The sequence below is a fragment of the Halichoerus grypus genome, chromosome 5 (genome assembly GCF_964656455.1).
Source record: "Halichoerus grypus chromosome 5, mHalGry1.hap1.1, whole genome shotgun sequence".
NCBI lineage: Eukaryota > Metazoa > Chordata > Mammalia > Carnivora > Phocidae > Halichoerus > Halichoerus grypus.
In genome coordinates, this window is record NC_135716.1 from 114,315,516 (window position 1) to 114,341,081 (window position 25,566).

At 38.1% G+C, this 25,566-nt stretch overlaps 1 protein-coding gene across 1 annotated transcript; it reads left to right on the plus strand.

Annotated features, from left to right (window-relative positions):
• Window positions 1–24,745, plus strand: LOC118552248 (guanylate-binding protein 6-like). Its single transcript, XM_036118578.2, is given in 14 exon segments — window positions 1–119; window positions 12,267–12,483; window positions 13,789–13,916; window positions 16,415–16,524; window positions 16,726–16,794; window positions 16,796–16,920; window positions 18,267–18,512; window positions 19,706–19,855; window positions 19,858–19,985; window positions 20,690–20,902; window positions 22,365–22,467; window positions 22,766–22,959; window positions 24,306–24,444; window positions 24,447–24,745. Coding segments are annotated over 13 exon segments (1,875 nt in total). The 5' UTR covers window positions 1–119; window positions 12,267–12,293; the 3' UTR covers window positions 24,527–24,745.
• Window positions 24,746–25,566: the final 821 nt, after the last annotated feature.

The window sequence follows — 25,566 nt, forward strand, 5'->3', positions numbered from 1 at the left end:
TTCTAACTTCCTCAGTTTTGTAAAGCTTTTATAAAGGAGGGACAGAAAAGTCAAAGAAGCAAGTGAACAAGCAGTGAGCGGTTGAGAACTGTTCTTGGACCGGTGGTGCTGTAGGCAAGGTACGTCCATCTCCTTTTACCAGCAACATTGTCTTGAACTCAAGACTTGATTTCTTCCCCTTCCTCCCTTCCTCCCTTCCTCCCTTCCGACTTTATTTATCTACTTGAGAGAGTGAAAGAGCACAAGTGGGGGTAGAGGCAGAGTTCCCGCTGAGTGTGGAGCCAGATGGAGGGTTCGATTCCAGGACCTGGCGATCATGACCTGAGCCGAAGTCAGATACTTAACAAATGAGCCACCCAGGTGCCCCTCAAGACTTGATCTCTGATTCAAAGTGACAACTGAAGAATGGGCAGGAGGGGCAGGCTGCCTTTTGTCTGGCCCACAAGGCTCTGTGGCTGGCTTTAGTTTTAGGGAAGCTCAGCTTCGCCATTCGAAACAGTCCCAGCTGCAAAATGACAGCAAAGCACACCAGGTCTCCATGGATGCGCTGCTCCCAGAACGATGTCAGCTCAGGACAGCAGCAAGTAGGAAAGAGTCCCTAGTTTGCTCTCACCAGGCTCTATGGCAGGCATTAGAGTTCATAGAACAAGACAGTGCCCATCGAGGAGCTGATGGGCAATGACAATCTAAAGAGATAGTTTCTTTCTAATCTTGCTATTAGTCATACTTAAGAAAGCTTCAGATTGAGAGTTCTGTAAATCTCCATGTAGAAATAAATTTAGTTCCCACATCCATGATCTTTATCAGTTAAAAATAACCATGTTGTCAAGTCTGTCTCTTTCTCCCTGCCCCCCTCTGGTGTTTGTTGGTTTATTTTTCATAGAATCTACACAGTCACCTGTACCATTAGTTAAATGTATAGAATCTGGGTTTAACAATTTCTTTAGATAATTCTCATGTAGTTCAAATTTTGAAAACCAGTCCTGAATAAGATCGAATGGTTGCACTTCATTAATTTGAACTTAAAAGCTCTGTGGCTCATTCACAGCTAAGAAACCACAGACCTGTTTTCATAAAGTTGTTCAGTTGCTCCTGTCACATCTCCCTCAGCTTCCTCTAATCTTCTCTGTAAAGAGGGGACTGTACACTTTCAGTCATTACAACGTAGCTGTTCAAGGCTTCTGTTTTACCTGCACGTTCTTTGCTCCCCACACTGAAGAATCAGACAAAAGGATGTGGGACAGAAGCAGTGTGTTTGAACTTGCTTACTGTTCTGATCTGACAAAAAATTTATTTGTAGACCTTGTTTCTTAGGAATCTACAGTTTGCAGAGTGTGTTGAAATGCATAGCCCAATGGACCAAATCTCCCAATGCAATTGTAGATTAATCTCTATTTATTCAACAAACATACACTGAAATCTTATTCCGTGCTGCATGCTATGCTAAGATAAAAGCATATGGTATCTCATTTAATTATCAAAATATCCTCCAGGTTGGACCTATAATTTTATTCACATGACTCCTATAATTATCTTTAAAATCTTAGGTTTAGCTAGGTGAGGCTCTTTATTTAAGGTGCCACAGTAGTAAATGATAGAGCTGGTGTTAGATGCATTTTGAATATGTGACATATAAATATAACACTGAATACTGTAGACATTTGAATCTAATAGCATGTTTACATGTTCTGATTATGAAAAATACATAGGTATTGTCAACCGAGAAAAGGAGGTAAAACTGAGAAAGAACAAAGGTCTTTACTTGGAGTCTCAGAATTGTAATTTGGGGAGCACAGATTCTGAAGTGACCAGAAAAGTGTCCTGCTCATGTGGGAAAAGCACGGGGTTTTCATGAGAAAGAAGGAAGGGGCAATTAGACCATTTAGATAAAGAAGAAAAGAGAAAAAAACACTATTTTGGTGCTGACTGGTTGAGGTGCTTCTGATTACCATCTTATTGGTGATGTTATTGGTGCTATCAAATGAAGCTGTCCCTGGTATGCATTAACTTTACTGTCCTCATCTGATCCAAATGCCAGTTGCTCTGCTGAAATTTTATGAGCAATTGCTTGAAACCTACCACTCTGGCCCATTTAAGGAGTTCACTACTTGGAAAAGAAAATGGAGCTTCAAAATGGAGTCTCTTACATCCAGAAATTTTATATAACTCCTCAATATTATAGAAAACTATCTGAATACAATGCTATCAAAAATATGCCAGGAGACCAAAACTGTACTTTTAAAACAATTCTTTATTTAAATTCAATTTAGTTAACATATACTGTATTATTAATTTCAGGGGTAGAATTTAGTGATTCATCAGTTGCATATAACACCCAGTGCTCATTACATCAAGTGCCCTCCTTAATGCCCATCACCCAGTTACCCCTTCCCCTCACCCACCTCCCCGCCAACAACCCTCAGTTTGTTTCCTAAAATTCATTGTCTCTTATAGTTTGCCTCCCTCTCTATTTTCATCTTATTTTATTTTTCCTTCCCTTACCCTATGTTCATCTGTTGTGTTTCTTAATTTCCACATATGAGTGAGATCATATGGTGTTTGTCTTTCTCTCACTAACTTATTTCACTCAGCATAATACCCTCTAGTTCCACATCATTGCAAATGGCAAGATTTCATTCTTTCTGATGGCTGAATAATATTCCATTGTATATATACACACCACATCTTCTTTATCCATTCATCCGTTGTTGGACATCTGGGCTCTTTTGGTAGTTTGGTTATTGTGGATATTGCTGCTATAAACATTGGGGTGCAGGTGCCCCTTCAGATCACTACATTTGTATCCTTTGGGTAAATACCTGATAGTGCAATTGCTGGGTCATAGGGTAGCACTATTTTTAACTTTTTGAGGAACCTCCATACTGTTTTCCAGAGTGGCTGTACCAGCTTGCATTCCCACCAACACTGTAAGAGGGTTCCCCTTTCTCCGCATCCTCGCCAACATCTGTCATTTCCTGACTTGTTATTTTTAGCCATTCTGACTAATGTGAGGTGGTATCTCATTGTGGTTTTGATTTGTATTTCCCTGATGCCGAGTGATGTGGCACACTTTTTCATGTGTCTGTTGACCATTTGTATGACTTTTTTGGAGAAATGTCTGTTCATGTCTTCTGCCCATTTCTTGACTAGATTTTTTGTTTTTTGGGTGTTGAGTTTGATAAGTTCTTACAGATTTTGGATACTAGCCCTTTATCTGATAAGACAACTGTAAATAACTTTTCCCATTCCGTAGGTTGTCTTTTAGTTTTGTTGACTATTTCCTTTGCTGTGCAAAACCTTTTTATCCTGATGAAGTCCCAATAGTTCATTTTTGCTTTTGTTTCTCTTGCCTTTGGAGATGAGTCTAGCAAGCAGTTGCTGAGGCTGAGTCACAGAGGTTGTTGCCTGTGTTCTTCTCTAGGATTTTAACGGATTCCTGTCTCACATTTAGGTCTTTCATCCACTTTGAGTTTATTTTTGTGTATAGTGTAAGAAAGTGGTCCAGTTTCATTCTTCTGCTTGTGGCTGTCCAATTTCCCCAACAACATTTGTTGAAGACACTCTCTTTTTTCCATTGGACATTCTTTCCTGCTTTGTCAAAGATTAGTTGACCATAGAGTTGAGGGTCCGTTTCTGGGTTCTCTATTCTGTTCCATTGATCTATGTGTCTGTTTTTGTGCCAGTACCATACTGTCTTGATGATGACAGCTTTGTAATAGAGCTTGAAGTCTGGAATTGTGATGCCTCCAACTTTGGTTTTCTTTTTCAACATTCCTTTGGCTATTCGGGGTCTTTTCTGGTTCCATACAAATTTTAGGAATGTTTGTTCCAGCTCTGTGAAAAATGTTGATGGTATTCTGATAGGGATTGCATTGAATGTGTAGATTGCTTTGGGTAGCATAGACATTTTAACAATATTTGTTCTTCCAATCCATGAGCATGGAATGTTTTTCCATCTCTTTGTGTCTTCCTCCATTTCTTTCTTAAGTGTTCTGTAGTTTCTATAGTACAGATCCTTTACCTCTTTAGTTAGGTTTATTCCTAGGTATCTTATGGTTTTTGGTGCTATTGTAAGTGGGATCGATTCCTTGATTTCTCTTTCTTCTGCCTCACTGTTAATGTATAGAAATGCAACTGACTTCTGTGCATTGATTTTATATCCTGTGACTTTGCTGAATAACTGTATCAGTTTTAGCAATTTTCTGCTGGAGTCTTTTGGGTTTTCTATATAGAGTATCATGTTGTCTGAGAAGAATGAAAGTTTGACTTCTTCTTTGCCAGTTTGGATGCCTTTTATTTCTTTTTGTTGTCTGATTGCTGGGGCTAGGACTTCCAGTACTATGTTGAATAACAGTGGTAAAAGTGGACATGCCTGCCATGTTCCTGACCTTAGGGGAAAAGCTCTCAGTTTTTCCCCACTGAGGGTGATATTTGCTGTGGATTGTTCATATATGGCTTTTATGATATTGAGGTATGTTCCCTCTATCCCTTCACAGCAGAGAGTTTTTATCAAGAAAAGATGCTGTATTTTGTCAAATGCTTTTTCTGCATCTATTGAGAGGATCCTATGTTTCTTGTCCTTTCTTTTATTAATGTAGTGTATCACATTGATTGATTTGCAGATGTTGAACCATCCTTGCAGCCCAGGAATAAATTCCACTTGGTTGTGGCTAATAAATCTTTTAATGTACTGGTGGATCCTATTAACTAGTATCTTGGTCTGTAATTCTCCATTTTGATGGTGGTCTTTGTCTAGTTTTGGGATCAAGGTAATGCTGGCCTCATAGAAGGAGTTTGGAAGTCTTCTTTCCATTTCTATTTTTTGAAACAGTTTCAGAAGAAGAGGTATTAATTCTCATTTAAATGGTAGAATTCCCCTGGGAGGCCATCTGGTCCTGGACTCTGCTTTGTGGGGGATCTTGGATTAGTGATTCAATTTCTTTGCTGGTTATGGGTCTGTTCAGGTTTTCTATTTCTTCCTATTTCAGTTTTGGTAGTTTATATGTTTTTGGAAATGCATCCATTTCTTCCAGATTGCCTAGTTGTTGGTATATGATTGCTCATAATATTCTCTTATAATTGTTTGTATTTCTTTGGTGTTGGTTGTGATCGTTCCTCTTTCAGTCATGATTTTATTTATTTGGGTCCTTTGTCCTTTTGATAAGTCTGGCTAGGGGGTTATCAATCTTATTAATTCTTTCAAAGAACCAGCTCCTAGTTTCGTTGATCAGTTCTACTGGTTTTTTGACTTCTATATCATTGATTTCTGCTCTGCTCTTTATTACTTCTCTTCTCCTGCTGGGTTTAGGCTTTATTAGTTGTTCTTTTTCCAGCTCCTTTAGGTTTAAGGTTAGGTTGTGTATTTGAGACTTTTCTAGTTTCTTGAGGTAGGCCTGTACTACAATATAATTCCCTCTTAGGACTGCCTTTGTTGCATCCCAAAGGTTCAGAATCATCGCGTTTTCATTTTCATTTGTTTCCATGTATTTTTTTAATTCTTCAACTTGCTGATTGACCCATTCATTCTTTAGTAGAATGTCCTTTACCCTCCATGTATTTGTGGTCCTCCCAAATTTTTTCTTGTATTTGACTTCAAGTGTCACAGCATTGTGCTCTAAAAATATGCATGATATAATCTCAATCTTTTTGTACCAGTTGAGACATGATTTGTGACCCAGTATGTGATCTATGCTGGAGAATGTTCCAAGTGTACTCGAGAAGGGTGTGTATTCTGCTACTTTCGGATGAAATGCTCTGAATATCTGTTAAGTCCATCTGGTCCAGTGTGTCATTCAAAGTCCTTGTTTCTTTGCTGATCTGCTTAGATGATATGTCCATTGCTGTGAGTGAGGTGTTAAAGTCCCCTACTATTTTTGTATTATTACCAATGAGTTTCTTTAGCTTTGTTATTGATTGGTTTATATATGCTCCCAATTTGGGGCCATAAATATTTAGAACTGTTAGATCTTCTTGATGATAGACCATTTTATTATGATACAGTGTCCTTCTTCATCTCTTATTACAGTCTTTGGTTTAAAATTTAGTTGGTCTGATATAGGTTCGCTACTCCAGCTTTCTTTTGATGTCCATGGGCATGATAAATGGTTCTCTACACTCTCACTTTCAATCTGGAGGTGTCTTTGGGTCTAAAATGGTCTCTTGTAAACAGCGTATCAATGGGTCATTTTTTTTTTTTTTTAATCCATTCTGATACCCTTTGTCTTTTGGTTGGAGCATTTAGTCCATTTACATTCAGAGTGATTATTGAAAGATATGAATTTGGTGCTGTTGTATTACCTGTAAGTTGCTGTTCCTGTAGATTATCTGTGTTCCTTTCTGGTCTTTGTTTCTTTTGGGTTCTCTCTCTGCCCAAAGGATCCCGTTTAATATTTCTTGCAGAGCTGGTTTAGTATTCACAAATTCCTTTAGTTTTTGTTTGTCCTGGAAACTCTTTATCTTTGTTTCTATTCTGAATGACAGCCCCTTGCTGGATAAAGTATTCTTGGTTGCATATTTTTCCAATTTAGCATGCTGAGTTATATCACGCCAGTCCTTTCTGGCCTGGTAGGTCTCTGTGGATGGTTCTGCTACCAGCCTTATATTTCTACCCTTGTAGGTTATGGACCTCTTGTCCTGAGCTGCTTTCAGGACTTTCTCTTTATCTTTGAAATTTTCAAGCTTCACTCTTATATGTTGAGGTGTTGATCTATTTTTATTGATTTAGAGTGTGTGTAGGGTTTTCTCTGTGCCTCCTGGACTCGAATGCCCAGATGAGAGAAGTTCTCAGTTATAATTTATTCAAATAAACCTTCTCTCCCTCTCTCCCTGTCTTCATCTTCTGAAACCCCTATTATCTGGATATTATTTTGCTTTATGGAATCGCTGAGTTCTCTAAGTCTCCCTTTGTGATCTAATAGTTTTACTTTAACCTTTCTCTCCTCTTTTCACCTTCCTTATTTTCTATCCTTTTATCTTCTATATCACTGATTTGCTCATCTGCCTCGTTTATGCTTGCTATTAGAGCCTCCATTTGGGACAGCATCTTGGTAATAGCATTGTTAATCTCAGCCCAATTAGATTTTTAGTTCTTTTATTTCTACAGTAAGTTCTATTATTTCTTGGTTTTTTCAAGCCCAGCTAGTATTTTTATAATCATTTTTTGAAATTCTAGTTTAGACATCTTACTTATATCCGTATTGATTAAATCCCTGACAGTGAATACTACCTTCTGTTCTTTCTTTTGGGGTGAATTTCTCCATCTCATCACTTTGTCCAGAAAATAACAGAAGAGAGAAAGAGAAAATACAACAATAACCAAAATGACAACAAAGAAAAAAAACAAAAGAAACCAGAAACAAACAAAAACAAAACAAAACAAGAAAAAACAAAAAGGAAGCAAAGCAGAACAAAACAAAAAACTAGGTCCTGGGTGTGTTTTGGTCTGCTTGTTAAAAGAAACTAGATCCCAAAATAAGAAAAAAAGATTATATATATACAAAAATTAAAAAAATACAATGAAAGGATACAAAAAATAAAAAATATATATAATGTTTATATAAGAATAAAAATTGAAAAAATAAAAAAGAATTGAAAAAATAAGAAAATAACTGAAAAAATAATACTGAAAGGCTTAAGAATAAAAAAAAACCAAAACACGATGTAACACACTGTTTTCCTCAAGGGCTGAAGCTTTGCAGCAATCTATGATCAGTATACCTGGTGTGGGCCAGTTGTTCCTGCTGCTCTTCTGGGGGAGGGGCCTGTTGCCCTAATTCTCAGCTGCCCTTGCCCTCTTGTAAATGCACCTACCTCCCTTGCCAGGGGGCTGGGCTCAGTGTAAGTGGCTCTGGCTTCCACTAGGTGGTGTTTTGCTCCCTGAAGGCTTTCAGCACTGATGTGTGGGATAAAAATGGTCGGTCAGATCTCTAGCCCCTGAGCTGAAAGTTTGCACCCCCCACTCTTCAGTGTACCCTCACTGAAAAGCAGCTGATCACTCTTATCTCACCAGTTTCTGTCCAAACTCTGTGTTCACCCAGGCTGTGACTGAGTATTTTTATCTCAGCACTACTGAGTTTCAAAACTCCAAATTTTATGGACTCGTAAGGTGCAGACATGCACTGTTCCTCCCCAGGAAGGGAGGGGAGTCTCCCCCTTCAGTCCATGGTAAACACTATTCTACTTTCTGTCTCTATGCATTTGACTATTTTAGGTACCTCTTAGAAGTGAAATCATGCAATATTTGTCCTCTGTGTCTGGCTTATTTCACTGTAGAATAATGTCTTCAAGGTTCATCAATGTTGTAACATGTATCAGAATTTCATTCTTTTTACAGCTGAAAACTACTGCATTGTATGAATATGACACATTTTGTTGATCCATCCATCCCTGGATGGACATTTTCACCTCTTGTCTACTGTGAATACTGCTGCTATGAACACTGGTGTACAAGTATCTGTTTGAGTCCCTGCTTTTAATGCTTTTGTACATATACCCTGATGTGGAATTGCTGGATCAAATGGTCATTTTATGATCAACTTTTGGGGGAACCAGCAGTGTTTCCCACAGTGGTTGTAACATTTTACATGCCTACCAGCAATGCACAAGGGTTCCAATTTCTCTACGTTGTGGCCAGCACTTGTTGTTTGCTGGGGTTTTTTGTTGTTTGTTGTTTTCTTTTTCTTTCATTTTTTTAATAATAGCCACTTTAATGAGTGTGAAGTTGTACCTCACTGTGGTTTTGATTTGCATTCTCATAACGATTAGTGATGTTGAGCATCTTTTCATGTATCTATTGCCTATATGTATATCTTCTTGGGAGAAGTGTCTGTCTGAGTCCTTTGTCCATTTTTGAACTGCATTGTTTTTGTTGTTACTACTGAGTTGTAAGAGTTCTTATAGATTCTGGATATTAATCCCTTATCATATGTGTGATATGCATTTTTCTTCTCTTATTCTTTGGGTTTCCTTGTTACTCTGTTGACGGTGTTCTTTGATGCACAGAAATTATTAATTTTGATGAAGTCTTATTTACCATTTTTCCATATTTTGATCACGCCTTTGGTGTCATATCCAAAAAAAATCATTGTCAAATCCAGTATCATGAAGGTTTTCTCCTGTGTTTTCTTCTATGAATTTTTGTAGTTTTAGCTCTTATGTTTAAGTCTTTCATATGTTTTGAGTTAAATTTTATATATGGTGTTAAAGTAATGGTCCAACTTCATTCTGTTGCATGTGAATATCAAATTTCCCCAGCACCACTTGTTGAAAACACTGTGCTTTCCCCATTGAATGATCTCTGCAGGCTTGTCAAAAATCATTTGACCATATATGGGAGAGTATATTTCTGGTCTCTCTGTTCTATTCCGTTGGTCTATATGTCTATCTTTATGCCAGTACCACACTGTGACTGGACTAATTTTGTTTACATATCGTTTTCCTGATTTACTTTAGTTCTTTGTGTTTCCCGTTAGCTTTTTGAGCATATTTAAGAAAATTACTTTAGTCTTTGCCTAGAACATGCAATGCTTGTGTTTCTTCAGGGATGTTTTCTGCCACATTTGTTTAATTCCTTTGAATGGGCCGTATTTTCCTGTTTCTCAGTATGCCTTGTGATTGTTGTTGTTTCTGTTGAAAATTGGTCATTTATAGAAACAGCCACCTTTTCCATTCTTTGCATACTGGGTTTGTGCTAAGGAAGTCTTTGCTAATTAGCTGGGTCTTGGTCTTGAGCCTTAGGATTAACCTAGGGAGAAACCTTAAGGTCTTTTTAGGTCTTTTCTGAGCATGTATCTTCCCTGAGCTTATGTGTGGCTTCTTCAATTTCCCTGTATACATGCTGCTTTTAAATGTCTTGATTATCCTCAGAATATCTCCCTAGGGCCTTTGATGGTCTATTGTTTCTCTCCACTCTGAAAAGGAAAAAATTCTATTTCTCCTCTAAATGCTATTCTCAATACTTCACTTCTGGTCACCACATGTATAGGCAATTTTCCACAGTAAGCTGACACAAACAGTCTGAAGTTAGTGCATGCCCTACAGATTAAGGGCTCAGTCCCACAAGACGGGCCCCACTTCAGATGCCAAACGTAAGTCAAGGGTGTCTCCTGTGCTTCTGACTGGCTATGTTTGTCATCTCCACTCCAGGTTCAGTAATTTGCTAGAATAGCTTACAGAACTCATGAGAAACAGTTTACTCACTAGATTACTGGTTTAAAAAGAAGAAAAAAGAAAGAAAGAAAGAAAGAAAAGAAAAGAAAGAAAGAAAGAAAGAAAGAAAGAAAGAAAGAAAGAAAGAAAGAAAGAAAGAAAAAGAAAGAAGAGGGAGGGACTGAGGGGGAGAGAGAGAGAGAGAAAGGAAAAGAAAGAAAGAAAGAAAGGAAAGAAAGAAAGAAAGAAAGAAAGAAAGAAAGAAAGAAAGAAGAAAGAAAGAAAGAAAGAAAGAAAGAAGAAAAAGAAAGAAAGAAAGAAAGAAAGAAAGAAAGAAAGAAAGAAAGAAAGAAAGAAAGAAAGAAAGAAAGAAAAAAGAAAGAAAGAAAGAGGATACAACCCCGGAACAGCAAGATAAAAGTGATGTATAGGGCAAGGTATCAAGAAAAGGGTGTGGAGCTTCCATGCTCTGGGCACACCACCCTCTGAACACCTGCACATGTTCACCAACCCGGAAGCTCTTTAAACTCCTTCAGTTAGGGTTTTTAATGTAGTCTTCATTAAATAGGCATAATTGAGTAAATCATTGGCCATTGGTGATTAACTCAACCTTCAGCCCTTCTCTCCTCCTCAGAAGTCGGGAGATGGGGCTGAAAGTTCCAACTCTCTAATCACCTGGTTGGTTCCCCTGGCAACTAGCCTTCATTTGGTGATTATCCAGGGGCTCTCCAAAATCATCTCATTAACATAAACTTGGTTGTAGTTGAAAGGTGCTTATTATGTATAACAGAAGACACTTCTTTCACCTTTCACTCTGGATTTTTTTAGGAACCAGGGACAAAAGACCAAATATTATAACAAAAGATACTTCCATTACTTTCATCACTTGGGAAATTAAATATGTTTTGGAAGCCGTGTGTCAGGAGCAGGGACAAAGACCAAATACATACTTCTTATTGTAAATCACAATATCACACACTCATAATATCTTGCCAGGTCTGTCTCCCTTCAGCTTTCCCAAGCAATGCCGCTTGCTTCTCCCTGACCAAGATATGAATTAGGTGAAACAAAGACCAGTCCTTCAGGCAGCTCAGAACAGATTAGAAATTATAAACATAGTTTGCTCTGCTCCATCTAGTCTAAAGGAGGAAAGTGGGAACTGAACTACTTCCTAAGATGGTCTGTTTTATGTCTTCACTGGTAATCTCTTGCCCCAGGCATCTGCAGATCCATCTCTCTGCAGTTCATGAGCAATACCCAGGAAACCAATGCCAGTGCTTCTTTCCATATGAAATCCAAGTTATACCACTGCATTCCTAGCCCTTGCCCCTGCCTGAGATCCATGTGACATGAAACAGAGATCTGAAGAGGTAACCCCCAGACAGGTTAGAACACGGTGAACAAGGTCTGCTCTGTTCCCTCTGGGTCAAGGGAGAAAGGTGGGAACTGGGTGGCCACCTACTCCAGACCAAGACTAATACCACACCAGGGAGAGTGTGGGCCAAGGAAAAGCAAAAACACCACAGAATTTCCTACCATTTTTAATATGGCTTTTTCTTGACTGGGTGTTTGCTTGGTTGCTTTAGACCTTTGACTGTTTTTACAGAACTACTATAAGATTATTCTAGTCAATATTTTGATTTTTGATATCTCCTTGGAGAAACAAGAGCTTAGAGATTCCCAGCTTGCCATTTTGTTCAATTGTCTAGGTTTAATCCTGGCTTTCTGACTTACTCAGCTTTTGTGAGACTCATTTATCTTATTTGCAAAGTGGGTACAATAAATTCTAACTTGTAGGTTCTCCTAAGTATCAATGAGGCTGGGTATGTAAGGTATGTGTCACAGGGCCTGATATATTGTAGGCCCTCAGTGATAGTAACAGTTGCTTGAATTTTATTATTACTATTGAAGCAAAACTTTGGAGAATAATAATACCCTATCTTTTATCACTAATATCATCAGAGATTTGGGGCAATAATAGAGGAAGCCCTCTGCAGTCTGCTAATTCTAGGTTACATTTTGTTCCATAGAAATCACAGAAGTTTCACCTAGTCCTAAACTGATGCATGTTTTGAATAACTCTAAGTCAGAGAATGACTTTGTAATCTTATTTCTACTAGGAGGCTTTTCTAAGGTGGCAGGTTGCCATGGCATCTGGACCCACTATGACGGCCCCCATTTGTCTGGTGGAAAACAACAATATGCACCTGTCAGTGAACCAGACAGCTATACAGATTCTTGAAAGGATTTCTCAACCAGTAGTGGTGGTGGCCATTGTAGGACTGTATGGTACAGGCAAATCCTACTTGATGAACCGTCTTGCAGGGCAGAACCGAGGTGAGTGTTGTACTCAGTCTGGGGCCAACTGATTATCTCTAGCTATATATCTCAGATCTTTAGTTTTCTTCCCTGGGCACATGAAAGGAGAACCAAACTCCTCTTAATCAACCAACCTTCCAATTCAAATTCTCACTAATTACTCTTATTGTAATCTGTTATCATACCGTTTTACTACTGCTAAGGAAAATCTCTCCTGCTAATGCTCAGGATCCTACCTTCTTCAACCTGATCAAGTACTGGGCTCTTATAATTGCATCTCCTCTCTCTCTTGAAACACATTTGCTTTTTTACGGGATAGTCCCATCAACATATAAAGATGTTTGAATATCTGTTGAGGAGGGATAGAAGCAGAAAAATGTTCACCTTTGGCCCAGAAGGCTGACCTATAGCCTATAGTTCCTATAAGGTTCAAACACGTGCTGGCTGCTACATTCTGAAAGGGTCTCCTGGCTGCCTGTGCATCTCACCAATAGTTGATATTGAACTGAATGAGAAGCACCAGAGAAATCTTGTGAGAATGGTTTTAGGAACAGAAATTCGAGGAAACATTTATGATCTAATACTCCCTGCACAACCCCTCCCTCTTGAGCAGCAAGCACTTAACTGTCAGCTTCATACAGCAAAAGTACAGCTCTTTCTGCCCACGGGTCCTGTCCCCATGCTACTTGAATAAACTTACTAAGTTGCACCATGAAGCATCTCAAGAATTCTTTCTTGATGTTTGTGCTCAATGATCCCACAACAACTATCATCTTAAAAGTTTTTCCTGGATTTCACATCCCATTGTAGCTACCAACCCTCCTCCTTTTTTTTTTTTTTTTATCACATTGGCAAAACATATGATCTCAATTTCCTTCTTCTACTTTTCCTTTTCCCATGTCTCTCTTTAATCCACTGCTCTCTGTCTTTTTGCCTCACCATTCTTTCAAAATGCTTATTGATGGTTATCAATGATCTCCAATTTTTTCTGATTCATGAATGCCTTTCTTTTCTTTCCTATTTGCAAATATATATATATATATATATATTTATTTTATTAATTTTTATTATTATGTTCTGTTAGTCATGAATGCCATTCTCTCCATCTTGAGCCATTGCCTGGCATCATTCTCATGGTTAACACCTTCTCCTCCTTGAAAGAGATGACAAACACAAAGTAGGACATTCTTGAGGAAATCGAGAAAGAACCATCTTATATGCTGGGGTACTTATTTATGTTCCAGAAAGTCTGACTTTGTAAGCCTTTGGCTGCTTAGATAAATCTCCTGTCACCATATGTTGTCTTCTCCCCTCCCCTCCCAGGTTTCCCTCTGGGACCTACAGTGCAGTCTAAAACCAAGGGCATCTGGATGTGGTGTATACCTCACCACTCCAAGCCAAACCACACCCTGGTCCTTTTGGATACTGAGGGCCTGGGTGATGTGGAAAAGGTAAGGCAGGCAGTCACAGATAAATCCTTTTTATTCTGGATTTGCTCCTTACCTCTTCATGATATTTTGTAATTTCACTGCTGTGATCTATCTGTAAAATCTAGAAATCCAACTATAGTAAATGAGGCATGCTGGTTTGTTTGAATCTCACTTCTAGGTAAGATATCATGGTACATTAGATAAAATCTTTTGTTTCTTGGCACTGGGTGAACTATTTGATTAAATTTAAGAAATAATTATTGAATAGCTGAGTTGCAGACTCCTGACTTAGTACTGTAAATATGAGTCACCATAGTAAAGGTCCTGCCCTCAAAGCATCTTCAGTCCAGTTGAGAAGACCACACATATGCATTCAGATTTAATAAAATTTGATTGGGAAAGAAGCAAGTTGGGAAAGAAGAAGAAGTTGCACTGCAATGCAATTGCTGAATTCTGTCAATTCCATGGGTTTTCTGTGGCTGGGATGGCTCTTTTGAGTTATCCTGAGTTGGGACAAGGGTGCTGATAAATCATTGAAAGGCTGCTCTGGAAGCCTTTTTAATTAAAGGGATTGGCACCTGAGAGCTCTCTTCCATCAGCACTCTCACTAGCTGGGGGAATCAGTCCTTCAATTTTATAAGATGATCTGGGCAGCACAACATAGTGGCACAACATATGTTAAGCATAAGGGTGCCTTGGTGGGAAAGAGGAGAAACATCAACTCCATCCCAGGAGAGGAAATATTCCTGATTTATTTTCCAGATGAAGTGTGTATTTGAGGTTCGGAGTTAAGAGTCGGGTTTACATTTCCTATGGTAACGTTCATCAGCTACCCAAAGAGCATTCTGGAAGGCTGTGAGATACCTCTGAATGTGCTGGTTCTATAAAAGCATATGTTTGCCCTATAACAAACATTTTCAGATGGATTTTTGATACTTTGATTTTCTACTAATGGGTGAAATGAATGATTTCTTCTTTTCTGCCTTACTTTTCGACTTACTTGGAAATGGTATCTAAATTTCTGTAGCTCTCCATTTCTGCCCAAAGAGTAGTTAGAAATTCTGTGTTTATTTACTTTTTCTATTAATTTTTTATTTGTGGAAGTCAGTATGGAGGTTTCTCAAAAAGTTAAAAATAGAAATACCATATGTTCCATTAATTCCACTACTGGGTATTTACCCAAAGCAGATGAAAACACTAATTCAAAAAGATATATGTACACCTATGTTTACTGCAGCATTATTTACAATAGCCAAGATATGGAAGCAACCTAAGAGTCCATTAATAGATAAATGGATAAGGAAGATGTGGTATAAATACACGATGGAATATTACAAGGACATCAAAAATGATGAGTTGTGCCATTTGCAACAACATGGATGGCCGTAGCGAGTATTATGCTAAGTGAAATAAGTCAGACTGAGAAAGATAAATACCACATGATTTCACTCATATGTGGAATCTAAAACACACACACACACACACACACACACACGAATTAGCAAACAAAAAGCAGAATCAGACCTGCTGAGAACTAAGTCTGTGTTTCTTGATGGCTGTATTCAACCACTGAACACTCAGCTCAAGGCTTCCAGTAAGCCTTCATAAAATATACTATTTCTCCAACTTTTATAGTTCTACTCTTCCTTGATAATATTCTAAATTTTCATTTCGATTATAGCTATAGGTTCCATTGCTTATGTACATTACTAAGATGCAAGATTACTAATATCTTTATAGATATTGTCATCTTTGTTACATTCATTGTATGGATGTTTGTCACCACTTTGAAATAGTCACCTTGAATGTAACAATTGCCATTTTCAAGTTTGCTTTTTAAATATAAGAGCAGTGGGATACATTCAGTAGCTTCCTATAAACATTTGTTGAATTTAATTGAATATAATTTGAATCCCAGTTATGGCAATTATGGTATATTTTATATAGCTATATGTAGAATGAATAAATGCTAACACTCATCATTGCACACCAGGTACTGTACTAGTTTTTCTTTCTTTTTTTTTTTTTTAAAGAGTGTGCAACTCTTTTTTTTTTTTTTTTAAAGATTTTATTTATTTATTTGAGAGAGAGAATGAGATAGAGAGAGCATGAGAGGGTCAGAGGGAGAAGCAGACTCCCTGCTGAGCAGGGAGCCTGATGTGGGGCTCGATCCCGGGACTTCAGGATCATGACCTGAGCCGAAGGTAGTCGCTTAACCAACTGAGCCACCCAGGCGCCCTGTACTAGTTTTTCTATATATGTTACTTTATTTCATCCAATTGAGGAAAAAGAAAGCTCTGTGAAGACTAGAATTTTTTATATACAAAGGACTCACAATCATGAAAAATGTCTTTGTAATTGTCAAAGTTAATATCTTTATCTATGTCTGTCTTCAAACTTATTTCTTTGCATGGCAAGTATGTTAGCTGAAATAATAAATGAAAGACTGATAGAAGAAGTGTCTGAATGAATTTCTAAAGACTAAACTCCTAAAACTTTTGCTCTAATGTGCTTTCTAGAGTGACCCTGAGAATGACTCATGGATCTTTGCCCTGACTGTGCTTCTGAGCAGCACCTTTGTCTACAACAGCTTGGGCACCATCAACCACTAGGCCCTGGAGCAGCTGCAGCATCCTTCCAGGGACCAAGCCACCATGTTTCATTAAGTTGATGGGAATAGAGATCAAGTTAGTTTCTCCTTCCCTGTCACTTAGCTGCCTTTGGTGGAGCAGAGGGGAACCAAGGCAAAAGAGAGGGTTCATAGTAATTTTTTGTTAGAGAAAAGTGGGAATGATGGGTGGGAACTTCCTTTTCCTTAACTGTGCCCTAGTTATGTGACAGAGCTCACAAAACTAATCAGGGCAAAGTCCTCCCCAGAAGAGGATGGAACAGAAGATTCCAGAGTTTGTGAGTTTCTTTCCAGACTTTATCTGGGCTGTAAGGAATTTCACCCTGGAGCTGAAGTTAAATGATCATCCTATCACAGAAGATGAGTATCTGGAGAATGCCTTGAAGCTGATTGAAGGTGTCAGAACGTGGCCTGGACAGTGGATGGTCCAACAGAGGGTGGGAGCTACTAAACACCGTCCATTATCTTTGGGATTGCATTGAAGTCTGTAGAAATGGTGACTTGAGGTTGGGTTGAAAAGCTCTAGGAACTGGAGTTTAAGTTCACCCAAGAAAAGCAGAGCCTAGGCTAGTATGAAATTATTCAAAACTGATTTGTTCTTTAAACAATGGCTAATTTAGCTACCAGACTTCAATGGGTGCTTAAACTTTCCAAAGACCAGACACATGTGCCTTACTTTGGCTTCTGTTTTTCTGTGTTGAAGGAAACAACTGACTGAAACACATTAGGCATGAAATTACAAGGAAAATCAATATATATCTATATATACAATATAGTTCAATAAAAATATATTTTACAATTAGATATTAATCTTCTCAAAGAAGGATATAATTTTCTAATGCCTGTATAGATATATCACATAAAAAAATGACTGTGTATTGTAAATAAACCTGAAGAAGTATGCCTTTTCAATCTATATCTTTTCAATATTTCTGAAAATTATCAGAACATTCATTTTACTGTCTATATCATAGTTTTCTCTTAATTCTCATATATTTATCCTTGTTATAATTTTGAAATAATAAATTATTTTAATGGGTTACATTTATAATGGTATATATCTCATTAAACCTTGAGAGAAAGATCATTTTTGATCTATTCATTCTTGCTTTCAGTTTTCTACTTATACTTTCCCAAAACATTTAATGAGAAACTGGCTTGGCAGAACAGCAATGCTGTTAAATCAAGTCTAGTCCTTTACCTCAAGTAGTCTGTGGAGTAGTGGTGATATCCTAAAATTACATTTTAGTTACATTTACTCTTCTGAGGTTTTTGGGATATAAAATAGCTGACATTATGCAAATTATTTCTAGCATCAAAGCAATTTTCCTTAAATAGCCACAGGGCCCGAATATTCCTAATACTGTTGTTCCTAATACTGCTCCATTATCCCTTGACTGTGGCTCATAGCTCAGTTTCTACATTAGACCAAGAAGTTCCATTTGACCTTCCATTCTTTTAGCCATTCATTCAGTAAACATCTAATGGACAATTGTACCACCATTTTCAGGTCTGGAGTTATGAGCCATAGGTTTCTTTTACCTGGATCAGATGTCTCCCTTAATTTCTCTCCAGAATTCTACCACTGGTATGAGTTTGATGTGCAAGGAAGTATTGAATGTCTATGTTAAAGGTGTTTCAAGCATAGGAGACAGCAAGGAATCAAAATCCCTGTCATAAAAACCGTTAGCTCCCTTGCCTCAAGACTGTTCCCACAGTAATCTGTTGTTCCTGTCCCTCAGGCAACAACCCCAGAATCGAAGCATCTAATCTACCCAGAGAGTGCATCAGGCATTTCTTTCCAAAACGGAAGTGTTTTGTGTTTGACCGGCCAATAAATGACCCCAAACTCCTAGCCAATATTGAGAATATGCCTGAATATCAACTGAATCCTAAATTCCAGACACAAGCAATCAATTTTTGCTCTTACATCTTTACCGAGGCAAGGACTAAGACTCTCAGAAAGGGAGTCGTGGTCACCGGGAATCGTGAGTCTTCTTTTCCTATTTTTATGGGGCCTAATATATGTCAAATATATTATATAATATGTTTTTCAGCATTTTGTTTGATTCTATATGGAATTCTGGGTATACACACATTCACACTCCATGAAGAGATGTGTATATTTTATTTTATTTTATTTTATTTTATTTTTTAAAGATTTTATTTATTTATTTGTCAGAGAGAGACAGAGCACAAGCAGGGAGAGAGGCAGGCAGAGGGAGAAGCAGGCTCCCCGCTGAGCAAGGAGCCCGATGTGGGACTCGATCCCAGGACCCTGGGATCATGACCCGAGCTGAAGGCAGACGCTTAACCGACTGAGCCACCCAGGCGCCCCGAGATGTGTATATTTTATAATTATCTCACTTTTAGGGGTTTACAAATCCCTCTCCCAAACTGCACACTTTGTCACTGATACCTATGGCATCTACTTATCTAAAAAAATCCTCTACTGATAAAAATAAATCACTAACTGCGTATAAGAACAGAAAAGCTGTTTTTGTTTTTGTTTTTGTTTTCCCCAAGGCAAGTCCTATCTGATAAGTATTATTTGCAAAAAGAATACAAAAAAAATATTTGAGGAGTTTAGAGCAGTCCAAAAATAAATATTAGCTCATGAATCAGTAAAAATCCATTGGAAGCTTCAGAATTAGGAATAAAATAATCTGATTAGCCCTGCCTCATCTGTCTACCTATATAATCTACTTTGCTTTTAATTTTTTTTTTAAAGATTTTATTTATTTATTTGAGAGAGAGAATGAGATAGAGAGAGCATGAGAGGGGGGAGGGTCAGAGGGAGAAGCAGGCTCCCTGTTCAGCAGGGAGCCCGATGCGGGACTCGATTCCGGGACTCCAGGATCATGACCTGAGCCGAAGGCAGTCGCTTAACCAACTGAGCCACCCAGGCGCCCTGCTTTTAATTTTTTAAATGGGAAATTATGTTTTCCAGATATCATTTAGTATGTTAGAGGAAGGGGTTTAAAAAATTTTTTTTTTAGCCATGTGGCCTGGAAAACCATAAAAATTAAGAGCCAATAGGAAAACAAAAGTGAAGATAGAAGAAGGCAGGGCTGTGTGTATAAGGGGGGGCTTGGGTGTGTGTGCATAAGTGTGACTTCAGAAATGTAGTCTCAGAGTCTAGTATCCTATATTTATCCTTTCAATATCCTGGCTCATTCAGGGTTGAGGACTCTGGTGGTGACCTATGTGGATGCCATCAATACTGGAGCAGTGCCTTGTCTGGAGAATGCAATAACAACTCTAGCCCAGCGTGAGAACTCAGTGGCCGTGCAGAAGGCAGCTGACCACTACAGCGAGCAGATGGGCCAGCGGTGAAGCTCCCCACAGACACGCTCCAGGAGCTGCTGGATGTGCATGCAGACTGTGAGAGGGAAGCCACTGCAGTGTTCATGGAGCACTCCTTCAAGGATGACAAGCGGGAGTTCCAGAAAAAGCTGGTGGTAATGTGTCTTAGTATTGACTCTTTGGGACCCTTCCCTTTAAAGAAGGAAGCCTAGAAGTACCTTTATTGACCCCATGGCTCATCTCTTAGTGAAGGATAAAGAAATCTGGATTCTCATGAGAAACAGAGTTTCAAAGGACTACATTTTCTTTTTTCTTTCCTCCCAAACCTGAGGCAGTTTGTCTAGAAACCTCTCTTATCTCTGAAGTAAAATCAATATAGATATCTTCCTGACCTGAATATTTCTATGGATTCTAAGCCTGCCCAGAACACCCAAAAGTCTTTCCTGAGCATGGATGCTTTCTGGGAACACACTCCCATTGTCAGGAAACAAATTTTCTCTCATCACACCCTCATTCCAGGCCATTTTCAATTTACATTGCTCCTTGTTGTATCACCATATCATTGAAGATAAAATCACTGAATGCTCCAGTTGCAAGGAGCCATAGAGATTAGGTAATACAACTCCAACATCTTAGAAGAACCAGGGAGGTTAAGAAACTTGCCCATAGTCTTGCAGAGAGTATTCAAGGTTGTGAGTAAATCAAGTCTTGTGATTCCTGTTTTATTCCATGTCCTTCTCCAACAGAATGCTTTTCTCATGAGGACCACAGTTAGACCAATCCTTTTACCAGATTCTTTGGAATGGTATTTTTTTCTGTTCCTTTCTTCAGGTGACATCCCCCTACTTTCCCCTTGTAGGAACTCATAAAGGATAAGAAGGAGCATTTCTTGCAGCAGAATGAAGAGGCATCCATTGAATACTGCCAGTCTAGGCTTGATCAGGTTTCACAGGTCCTAATGGAAAGTATTTCAGCAGGAACTTTCTCTGTTCCTGGAGGGCACGAGCTCTACAGGGAAGCAAAGGAAAGTATTGAATGGACCTATTCACAAGTGCCCAGGAAAGGAGTGAAGGTGAGGAATACGGGAGCATGGGGGGCCTACAGAATAGAGCCAAAAGGGTCTCCAGATAATCTGAGAGCACAGCGCCAGTTGTGGGTGATAAACAGCATGGGGATATCATGACAGCTTTAACTTTTAAGGACCACTATTTGTTATTGATTCCTGAGGAGATTGGATAAATAGATTCCCAAAAATTGAGTACAGATTTCTGAAATCCACAAGAGACAGAACAGAAATTGCTCATTTCTTCATCCAACAACACAACATTGAATATGCCAAGTGCAGACAATTTATAAGTTAAAGTCAGAGTCATTTACCTAATTATGATCAAAAGTAAGAGAGGAAATCAAATATACAGACAATTGCATACAAAGTTATAACACATATGAACCTGTGAAAATGGGCTCCATATGAAGCAATATTATGGAGCTATAGAAAGGATGAGATCATGCCATCTGAGACCTAAAGGATGCCATAGATGGACCTAAAGGATATTATGCTAAGTGAAATAAGTCAGACTGAGACAAATACGATATGATTTCACTCATAAGTAGAATCTTAAAAAACACCCGCAAGTGAATAAACAAAAAACAGAATCAAACCTATAAATACAGAGAACAAACTGATGATTGCGAGAGAGGAGGGGGATGGGCAAAATGGGTGAAGGGGAGTGCGAGATCCAGGCTTCCAGTTATGGAATGAATAAGTCATGAGAATGAAAGGCACAGCATAAGGAATAGAGTCAACAATATTGTGATAGTGATATAACGAGACAGATGGTAACTACACTTGTGGTGAACATAGCAGAAAATATAAATTTGTAGAATCACTATCTTGTATACACAACCTAATGTAACATTGTGCATCAACTATACTCAAATTAAAAAAGTATAATAATAAAGAAATAAATAAAAGAAAATGGGCTACATAGGTTGTAGTAATAAACATAATAATTAATAATGCAACTAATATATACTGGACTCTTATTTCTTATAGGCATAATGTAAAGCTGTTTCCCTAGACCCTTAAGTTTAATCCTTCAAACAGCATTAAGAAACGTCTATATTTATTGTCAACATTTTACAGATCTGAAATGAGAGGCACAAGCAGGTTAAAATAACTTGCCTAAAGTTAAAGTCAGCAAATAACAGAGGAGAGCAACAGTACAAATTAGAGGCAACATTAGAAAGCAAATACATAAAACACCAGAGATTGTGGATTTATAGAACTGACCATAGTTCTGACTGGCTGGAACCTAGAGTGGGGAGAAGGAAGTAGCACTGGGGGAGAGTCTGGAGGGACACAGGAAGCAGGAGATATGGAGTCTCTGGTCACACTAAGGCGCTTGGACACCTTGTAGGGAGCCACTGTAGAATTTTAAGCATGAAGCACAAATTACATGGACATACTTGTTTTTGCAGCACTAATCTCCATAGTGGAACTCTAAGTTGTTTGCTCCTTCTTGGTTCCTCAGGCAAATGAGGTCCTCCAGAGCTTTCTGCAGTCGCAGCCTTCAATAGAGGAATCCATCTGGCAGGCAGATAAAGCCCTCACTGACAGGGAGAAGGACATAGCAGGTATGGGGCAGGGCTTGGCTCATAGTGGGTTGGGTAGGTCCCTCTGTCAGGTATACGGGTAAAACCTTCCTGAAACAAGGAGCGTCCTCTCCTTCTGAGGCACAACTCTGCTAAATCTAAAAACAAGGGGAGTTGTAGTTGTATGTCAGCCAGACAGGGCCTTTCCCACATTTTGAAATTCATGAGGAATTCAGAGATCTTCCACCTTCCCTTCCAATTTTCTTTTGTCTCTGAGCTCTGGAGGGTAGAGATCAATCCTCACTTAATTTTCTTCCCTCTCTAAACTTTCCTGTGGTAGCGGAGCAGGTCAGCAAGGAGTCAGCTGAAAGGGAACAGAAGCTGCTAAGACAGAAACTACTGGAGCAGCAACAGCAGATGGAGGCTCAAGAAAGGACTCTCCAGGAAAACATAGTCCAACTGAAAGAGAAGATGGAGAAGGAGAGAGAAAACATACTAAAAGAACAGAACATGATGTTGGAGCATAAGCTGAAGGTAAGTCTGGCCATGGCCTTTGTAATGCTCGGTGGTCCTTCTTCTGGTACCTCAGGAAAGGATGAGTGAAGGCTACAGGGATGGAGCTCAGGAAGTACCATTGCCATTAACTGCTTGTAACTTATTAAAACCCTGAATCCTTTGAATTCTTCTTCTTCTTCTCCCTCTCCTTCCTCTTCTCCTCCCTTTCCTCTTCCTACTCCTCATCCTCTTCCTGCCCTTCCCCTCCTCCTCCTCTTTCTTTTCTAAAGAAGCCTTTGAATTCCACTCTATATGCAGACTTTAGAGAGTTCAGGATGAGTATGACACCTCCAAGTCCTTGGAGAATATAAATAGCATTTGAGTTGCCATTTTGGGGATTTAAAAATGATCTCACGAGGCTTGATTAAATAGATATTCCAACCATATGTAATTTTTAATTAATTTTTTATTTTTTAATTAACATATAATGTATTATTTGCTTCAGGGGTACAGGTGATTCAACAGTCTTACACAATTCACAGCGCTCACCATAACACATACCTTTCCCCATGTCCATCACCCAACCACCGCATCCCTCCCACCCCCCTCCACTCCAGCAACCCTGTTTGTTTCCTGAGATTAAGAGTCTCTTATGGTTTGTCTCCCTCTTTGGTTTCATCTTGTTTCATTTTTCCCTCTCTTCCCCTATGATCCTCTGCCTTGTTTCTTAAATTCTGCATATCCATATGTATTTAATACGAGCAGAAACTGGTTTGCTTTACCAAGATCACTGACAATTATCAGAAACTCTATTGCTACTTAAAGACCCTGAGGTAGATCTATGCTGACATAAAACTATCAGAAATGTACAGACTCAAAAACACAGGGAAGTGATAGCTTCTAAATTTGGTATTTTATCTCCAGGTGTGGGTAGTTTACCCAAGTTATCAAATGGCATAGGGAGGAATTCTCTCATTATCCATCAGGACATGTTTATGATAGATTTCTAGAAGAGCTTATAAGTTCCCATCATTTCTACTATTTGGGTGACCATACCAACCCAAGTGGGACTGAGTGTGATCAGACCAAGTCTACCTTCCAACTGGCATTTTTTTTTTTTTAACTGAAACATGTTACATTTGTCCTCATGTCAGGCTTAGCATCCTAGTAAACTTTAATGGTGTGTGAATACTAGGAGGGCTTTAAATTATGCTTCATCTCAATGTTAGGTCCAAGCCAGGTGATATTCCTCATTGCAAAATTCTCCTTTCTAGATTAAGAAGGAACAATTTTAGAAGTAAAACAAAGATAGTTTGACCACATTTTTATACATGAAGTGCAATTCTTGAAAAAAATGATAATTTTACTTCTCACTTTTTGTTTAGGTCCAACATAATCTGCTCAATGAAAGATTTAGCAAGAAATATGAAGAGATGAATGAAGAGATAAAGCAGTTGAAATACAGGGTTGATGCTACTGAAAATAATGATACTCCCTCGTTTGCACAAGTCTTGGAGGATTTAGCAATGAAATTGTTTCAATATTTACTTCTCCTGTTAGAATACTTGAGAATATGCATGGTGTGAGCTCACTATTTATGAATTAGCTCTCCTTTTAAAGAAATTAAAGAATGTGGCTATATACTCTGGCCTATTTTTGGTGCATATGCTTTTCACTTTATCCAGAAAAGTTTTAAATATAAAAAGTGCCTACAAGAGGATAGCAATGCCTGCCCTACATTAGATAGAATAAATGCATGTACACTTTGATATAGCATGTTAACTTTTAGGAAATATACATCTGCAAAATTATAAATATATATAAAATCCACTGAGGCCTCACTTTAAGTGACAAAAGATTGCTTAATTAGATTATTGAAGTATCTATATCTATATATTGGTAATATAAATTGAACATGTGCCAGTATGAACACTGGAATACTATGTAGCCAGTAAATAAATTGACAGTGGAGCTGTATTTGTAAAAACATAGGAAATCTTGAAAAGATAAAGAAATAAGGAATAAAACAGTGTGTATAATGTATTCACTATAAAAAAATTATTATGTGCAATTATACCTATCTATGTACAAATAAAATATCTCTGGAAAATTTGTTAGAAACTAGTATCACTGGTTCCTTCTGAGAAGAACTGAATGGCATCGGGGTGGAAGGGACACACGCTCTTCATTATATATTCTTATCTTTTGACTTTTTTAAAGAAATCTTGAATTTCCATTTTATAAATAAATAACAGAAAATATAGAGTATAATACTAATAATGACAATCACAAAAAGAATGTGAAATTGGCTATGAGATAATGAAATTCCTCACTATTTCTAGAAATGACATCAGCCTGCTCAATGAGGGGGTCTAAGACTAAGATCAGAGTACCACGATGCATAAAATTCACATCTTAATCTTGTTTTCATTTTGGCCTTGGTTTTTAATCCCTTATATTTACTTCAAAACTAAGTTATAAACTTTCATATTGCCCTTTTAAATCTCAGCTAGAGTAGCCCCTACATCCTATATTTGAATTACACTTTTTAAGATGTTAGAAGCAAATATAATTTATAATATTTATAGTATATAAATATATATGAATAAATTATATATTAATATAATGTATTAATCACAGAATCAA